The 7,457-nt window shown below is 32.5% G+C and overlaps 2 protein-coding genes across 2 annotated transcripts; both read right to left on the minus strand.

Annotated features, from left to right (window-relative positions):
- Positions 1-179: 179 nt before the first annotated feature.
- LOAG_11026 (ribosomal protein L13 containing protein) lies at positions 180-2,255 on the minus strand (the record flags this gene model as incomplete). Its single annotated transcript, XM_020448274.1, has 5 exons — positions 2,164-2,255; positions 1,537-1,743; positions 1,011-1,137; positions 569-664; positions 180-331 (listed from the first exon to the last, which is right to left on the minus strand). The coding sequence occupies exons 1-5, from the start codon at positions 2,191-2,193 to the stop codon at positions 180-182; spliced, it is 612 nt and encodes a 203-aa protein (XP_020301568.1). The 5' UTR covers positions 2,194-2,255.
- A 633-nt stretch (positions 2,256-2,888) lies between these two features.
- On the minus strand, positions 2,889-6,839 carry LOAG_11027 (26S protease regulatory subunit 6A). Its single transcript, XM_003146550.2, has 9 exons — positions 6,728-6,839; positions 6,003-6,167; positions 5,667-5,882; positions 5,274-5,496; positions 4,866-5,051; positions 4,387-4,493; positions 4,164-4,309; positions 3,519-3,600; positions 2,889-3,101 (listed from the first exon to the last, which is right to left on the minus strand). The coding sequence occupies exons 1-9, from the start codon at positions 6,812-6,814 to the stop codon at positions 2,991-2,993; spliced, it is 1,323 nt and encodes a 440-aa protein (XP_003146598.1). The 5' UTR covers positions 6,815-6,839; the 3' UTR covers positions 2,889-2,990.
- Positions 6,840-7,457: the final 618 nt, after the last annotated feature.

Consider the following 7,457-nt stretch of genomic DNA (forward strand, 5'->3'; position numbering starts at 1 on the left):
AATGCACACTTGAAGAGTTACGTACCAATTTTCCGAATAAAACTGACATTGTGAACAATTTTGCTGAACTCATAAAGTAACAATGGTTTCAGGTGACAAAAAGTGTTAAAGCACTACAATCAGCATAAATGTCATGACAGATTGTTTGGTTAGCTTTCTAACTAAGACCAATATATCTCTCAGATTGTCTTTATAATCTTATTATACCTGAAAAAGCCACGATAACCATCAACATGATATAAGGCTCGGATAATTTGAAAAGCAGGTCTCGATGACAATTTGGCCTTATTTCGATGAATATAATTCAAAACAGCAGCATGTTGAGGATCACCTGAAACTATTATTGCACATAATTAAAACTACCGAAAAAATTCGGGACTCACTACAGAACCTATATATTTCTTCCATACAACTAATGCCAAGCAAAGGTAATTAGGTTAACGTGGATGCAAAATGTAAGCTTACGTATCAGTACATTAGAATCACTATAAATCTACAAAAATTGTACGCATAACCGACACTCCAATTTTTTTTTTTTGAAACATTTTGAGTTGACGTGAAATCTTACCAATAAAAGCAGAGGGATTGTTGCAAACAATCATATATTGCGAAGTAATATCTGTTGGAACAAATATTATTTGAGTTAGGAGCGAAACAGTACCACCTTAAAGTATATTTCGTATTCAAAGGCATTACAGACTCTTATAACTCACTGCAGTTTATGCGTTTATCTAGAATTACTTTCATAATTTGACGAGATCTTCAGCATAAGTTTTGATGAAAGGTAGGTTTGTGCCATTTAATTCAATACATAGGAAAAACTAGTTGCTTACAGCCAGCCATTAGATGGAGTAAGCAAAATGGTTTAGCTACAAACAATTCTAAAACACAATCGAGTCGTTACTACATAAAACCGGATAATCTTGAAAGTACTTTCTTGCAAATCATCATCTGCTATCTTTTTCAATATGCTTCCCCATTATCTTAGAAAATGAGTGGAACAAACATACCAGCTAAGGAAGAAACCAATTTATCGGACGATAAGCCCAGATGAAATTTCAATGATTCACGTATTTTCTCGTAAGCATTACAGTATATTAGTGGCGCAATATTTTGAGGAACTGTCATTAAGTAACCCTTAAGTTAGAAAATAACTGTTATGATAACATTATAAAATGAAATGTGACATAAGCAATAACTCTCAACTCGATAAAAGCTCGAAATTAAATATATTTTTGCATAACCTATTGAATAAATATACAAAATATCATTATATCCATACAAATCTGCTGCTCCTACACAACGAATATTTATATGTGAGGGAGAAAATTAAATGACGGATACGATTTATGCTTAAACTTTGAATCTTCAAATGTATGCTGTAAAGGATAATGATCGATGCATGAAACGACTGTAAAGAGACCATGAAGGATCATTTTGTTTAATTCATCCGCAAATTAGATGGTTAGGTAAATCACAAATTATGAAAAACTTCAACCAGAATAAATTAAATCAAGAAAAAAAAAAGAAACGTACCCTATACAAACCACGTAAACCCTCATTTTGAATAATGTGTACTAACGCATGTTTCATTCCTTTGTAAACTGCATTTTGTTTTTGCAGTTGTAAGCGTGACTTGATAAAATTAAATGGATATATCAAGAAACGTATGCTGCATGATGACGTAAAGATATATGCTGATAAATTATATTTATCTAAATGCCTCCATTCGATTACTTCCAACTGAAAATTTTGAAAAAAAAAATGAGAAATCCTTTCAGTTATTGAAAATACAAAGAAAAAAAAGAAAATAAAAAACTTTTATTGAATAAAAAGAGAAAAGATTTTCCCACTGTGATAATACTTAACTTTATGATAGCACAATCTATATTTGATTTATTTCCATCAATTATTAAGGTGATTAGCTAAAGTTTGACAAACAAACTACTGTTAGAACCACCAACTATAGGATGGAACAGTTTTAAAGGTTATATGCCGTTGCTTACATTCTGGTTGGTCTAAATATACCTGAATCCAGCATGTTTAGTTATATCCCAAATATCAGCATTATCTGAATACCAAGAAAACCTAACTATTAGTTTAATTTCCGAACTCAAAATTATAACTTCTTAATATTTTTCCCAAAAAAAAAGAACGTCATACCCCATAGTCGGATTGAGCATCTGAATTCATATAAAATTTTAAATACCTCCAATTCGAAGTAGCGTAAAAAACGTAGTGGAACGTAAAACCACACTGCAACAACATCAAAATAACAATAATTAAGATCTCGATACTGTTAATAAACATTACAGTACTCATTGATATATCATCAGCATGTTACGTTGTTCATCACATTTAACAGTATAATTAAGGAAACCGCTTTATTTGTAGCATAATGACCATATTTGCATCCTTTAAAACCTCGTTCGGATATCCTCCAACCAATGCACTAATACAAATGACAGGCTTTTTTTATATATTTATTTTTCGTGTTCCACTTCAGGAAAGATATTTTTCACTTCCCAGTTACTAAATTAACAATAAGCAGAAATGTGCGATAGTTATGGAATTGCAAGAAAATGCAGCATTAAATGGAAAACGATAATGCCAAATATGTAAATAGAAAATCTAAATTACCAATTTCTTTATTTAACTGAATGATAGAAAAAAACATATACAAAGGATTACATCATGAATAGTCGGTTAGGAAAAAAAAGTAAAAGAAAACGTGCGTAATTCAAAAATTTTCGAAAATATTTTATTCCTCATTAGATTTGAACAAAGAACAACTGTTCAATTTACCCAGTTAGTTACATTTCCTAAAATAATAACAAATAGCCGTATTCATTTCATCAATGTTAGTTTCTGGATAAGGAATGCATTTTCGGTTCCCATAAAATTTTCCTCTCATTTACTATGATCGTAATCCCCAATAGCAAAAAATCTAATCCCAGAAACAATAAAAATACCAAAATATAATAAGGAAATCAAGCGTAGTAATACAAGGAGGCTTTCTTTTTCGCCTGAACTTCTAGAATAGCATCCATAAAATCTTCATGCATCACTTCAACAGCATCACGTCGTAGAGCAATCATACCCTGCAATACCGATATTAATATAAGTAGACAAAAACAAAATCCACGAAAAGTTAAGTTTGGCCCAAAAATTCTTTCCAAAAAAAATTCCTGCAAATTAGTATTCCTGTGATTATTTTTTTTTGTAACAGTTCAGGTTAGAGGATAACGTACATTATCACAACAGCTTGAAAGAACTCGTTAATCAAGCTCATTAAAATCAAAATGATTTTATAATAAACAACCTATTCCTTTTATAAACGAAAAATACCGATTTAGATGCTAGCTCTACCTGCTAAATTGGCTAAAAGTTGGAAAACTAATAAAAGAAAAAGCAACGTTACTTTGCATATCGCAAAGCTTGGATAATCAAAATGGATAAGTATATTATCTGAGCCCAACGTTATCAATATTTCTTTTAAATCACTAAAGAAAACATACCGCTTCAACGCAGACTGCTTTACACTGTGCTCCATTGAAATCATCCGTACACCGGGCTAATTCTTCAAAATTAACATCTTTGCTGAAAAAGACAATATTGGAACATTTGTCCGTTTAACGAAATTTAAACCCATCAGTAGCCAATGACTCTAAAATGGCTAACAATCTGCAGATATCATTACATAAAAATATTAAATTCTCTTATTTGGGAACTCATCTACTTATGTGTATAGAAGCTGTTAGAAAAAGAAACTTCGATTAAACTGATTTGAATGAATGTATTAAGAAATATCAAAACTTGTCAAATCAGTGACTAAGTAATCAACAGAACTATAATTTACTTGAATTTTTGATCAAAACATTGCGAATTATATGTCATCAATTAGTCTGTTATATCGCGCCCTTGTTCAACAACGACACCCTTTCCTAATTTGGGCAAGAATAATGCCGATTTCTTTGTGAAACACACAGAAACAAACAAGTCTTCATCCTCATACACCATTTTCAGTTGAATAACTGATTTTTATTGTCAGTTGTTACCACATTGTCCTCTCCATACAAATTTGTACATTATGTGAAAAAATTGAGAAACTGCGAAAACCTGAAGTGTTCACAAAATAATGTCTGTAGCAATTAAAAGCTTACTGGACGTTCATTTTACGCGAATGAATTTGCATTATACGAGCACGAGCATCTTCGGTCGGACTTGGAAGCTCAATTTTACGATCCAGTCGACCGCTTCGTAAAAGAGCGGGATCCAAAACATCGACTCGATTTGTTGCAGCAATCACCTAAACCAAAAATTCCCAGATTTCAATTTCTGAAAAACTGCCTCTAAGTTGAAGTGTAGATGAATTAGTCTCATTACCTTTATATCATCATTGGGCTGAAAACCATCTAGTTGATTTAACAATTCCAACATTGTACGCTGAACTTCACGATCGCCAGCTTTTTCGGAATCAAAACGTTTTGTGCCTGAAATCTGTTATAGTGGAACATATATTATACATATATGATATCTAGGACAATATGTACGACACACTATGTAATACATGTACGAATTTTACTTTTTCTACTTCATGCTTTAAGAATAAACACTTGATATTACGGCACCATACAGTTATTAAACATATTTCTATGCTCAACATCCAACTTGAACTTGGATAAAATGATTGCCATAAGCTTAAGATTGGAGAAATTCAAAGAAGTATAGGTGGGAAAATTCTGGTGAGTTTGAAATTCGAATATATTTAACGTACATTCTCAAAGGGATCCAACAAAACGACAGAATAAAATTACTAGCACAAAAAGTTTCATTACCACAGCAAAATTAAACGTTAATAGTACCAATGGCATCCAATTCATCAATAAAAATAATAGCTGGCGCCTTTTCCTTCGCCAAAGCAAACGCATCACGGACAAGTTTTGCGCCATCACCAATGAACATCTGTACTAGCTGAGGTCCTGCTAATTTTAGAAATGTTGACTTTGTTTGAGCTGCTACGGCGCGTGCCATCATTGTTTTACCGGTACCTAAAGTTAAAAAAAAAACGGAAAATTATGCAACAAAATAACTTCAAATCACCATTACACTTCTACATCCTATTTAAAAAAAAGGTAACATTTGACGCAAATTAGAGCGAAATCGCTGTGATTTAATGAAGTCCTGTGTGTCATCATAAGAGAAGTTACAAATTAAATGAAAAATCGACAAATAAAAGATAAAGGACAGTAGGAAATTAATGAAATTTTCACCTGGTGGACCATAAAGTAAAACACCCTTCGGTGGATGTATTCCAAGATTCAGAAATCGATCCTTATGTGTCATTGGTAAAACAACTGCTTCAATCAGTTCCTGGATTTGCTTATCACAACCACCAATATCACTATATTGTTCGTTTGGTCTTTCATCAACTTCCATAGCTTTCACCCTCGAATCATATTCCGCGGGCAATTTTTCTAGAACCAAATATGAATCCTGCAACCTCAGCTTACCATTAAATAAAACGTCGTTAAACTATAATAAACAATAAAGAAGAAAGAGAAATAAAGAAAAATGTTGCAAAAAATCAATTAAACCATTTTGAAAACAAAAATTCGAAAATGTTCGAATATCAAAAACCTTTTTCAAAAAATTCAATAACGAACTTTATTTACTCCGACGAGATCACCAGGCTTTAGTTCTGATGGATCTACTAAGCCAACAACTGGAAGAAAGTATGTTGCACGAGTAGATGTTTTGATAACAGCACATTTTGTTTTATGTGCATCCAAATCGACATTTGCACCCTCGTCTTCCTGTAGCTCCTCCAAAAGTAGCAGCTCAACAACATTTGATACCAAATATGGCAGTGTTTTGTTCACCTGGAAAGTAAACATGAAGTGGTAATTCTGGAATTTAAGAAATAAAGACTTAGATTTTCATTTTAAATGGCATGATTTAAATGACATGTTTAAACGCAATACGACGAATAGCCTACCCACCTTGATACGCTCAGTGTTTTCTTTGACGTGAGATGTTAACGTATCTATCGCATGACTGATTCGCTGTATTTCAGAGCGCATGATACGAATTTCGTTTTCTACTAAATGTGTTCGACTCTTCAGATCATCCGCTGACATTCTCAAAATCTCCTCATCCAATGGTTCCTGAAATTATATTAGTTCATCACATCGATTTCATAATTTTATCGACCACCGTTCGTCCTACATTCCTCGAATATTTATATGTTTTTGAGTACGTTAAATTTTTACGATCCAACAAAAAACAAAAGGAATTACTTAGCTCTTGCCTGCAACGAAGAGAAAATTATTGCATTTAAATCTTTAACGGTAGCAAGAATAGGACACTCGACCTGATAAGGTATCACCAGTATAAAGTGCGTTTACACAGTAGCTTAATAGCTAATTTGCAGTAACTATAGTACAGTTTACAGCAGGTACAGTATTACAGCAGTCGGTTTTCTCCCGAGATGATTCATTGCGTTTATGCCAACTTTTGTATATTTGAACATAAAAATGAGCATGTGATGCTAAATTTCACATTTCTTTCATGTTATGCAAAATCGATTTTCAAGAGTTTGATAATAAAAACAATATTTTACATACTCGTAAAATATTACCTGGACCTATCAAAATTGCTGAAATCAATAATGACAGTTTTCAAATTTGCAAAAGGAAATGTTAAAGAATTGATAATCTGAACTTACATCTTCAACTTCCATTTGGTCCTCCTTTTTCTCTGTTCCATCAGTAGCCGCTTTAGATGCTTGCTGCTCACCTTGAGTGGAAGACATTTTGTTCAATTCTGGGAACGCTAAATTCAAATGGCAAAATATTATCATTACGTAGTGCCAAAATCTACTATCATTTATCAAAAATTATTTCGAAATTAATTTTGCAAGCTTTCCGCACAGAGAACTTATTAAGTTATATGTAACTTGTCACATTATATGTAACTTATTGCATTCAGTGTGGCGTACTAATTAATGCAAATGAATCGAATTAACGCAAGTCAAATTAACAGAACGCTAATTACTATAATTAGTATAACTTAACATACGGAATGATACATCGTGATAATTAAACTAGTATTCAGATATCGACGATTACAATTACCCTAAGTAACACTTTAGATTCCGTTCATTTCATCTCTAACTTGGCACGAATCCACGAAATATTGCAGCTGTTGCGGAACACGGTGATTTCAAGTTACAAAAAATGAAATTTTTGAAGTGTAACTCGTTTGTGACAAATTTTGAGACTAAATGGCTTGAATTATTTGTCGGTGTTGAGAGAAATAACAATACGATTAGAATTCATTATTTAGACTGAGTAGTTGAGCCAAGTAACTAACTGGGACTGAATAAGTTGAGCCAGATAACTCACCAGAACTAAATAAGTTGAGCCAAATAACTCACCAGAACTGAATAAGTTGAG

Source organism: Loa loa, assembly GCF_000183805.2.
Source record: "Loa loa unplaced genomic scaffold supercont3.213, whole genome shotgun sequence".
NCBI classification, from domain to species: Eukaryota; Metazoa; Nematoda; class Chromadorea; order Rhabditida; family Onchocercidae; genus Loa; species Loa loa.

Bases quoted from the DNA above. Each gene is read 5' to 3' on its own strand.
- LOAG_11027 (XM_003146550.2), bottom strand. From the start codon at position 6,814: ATGTCTTCCACTCAAGGTGAGCAGCAAGCATCTAAAGCGGCTACTGAT. The intron at 4,310-4,386 runs GTAATGAGACTA...TTTTTGGTTTAG, and splicing joins AGCCCAATGATGATATAAAG to GTGATTGCTGCAACAAATCG. The intron at 3,601-4,163 runs GTAAGCTTTTAA...TGTCTTTTTCAG, and splicing joins TCGCGTAAAATGAACGTCCA to CAAAGATGTTAATTTTGAAG.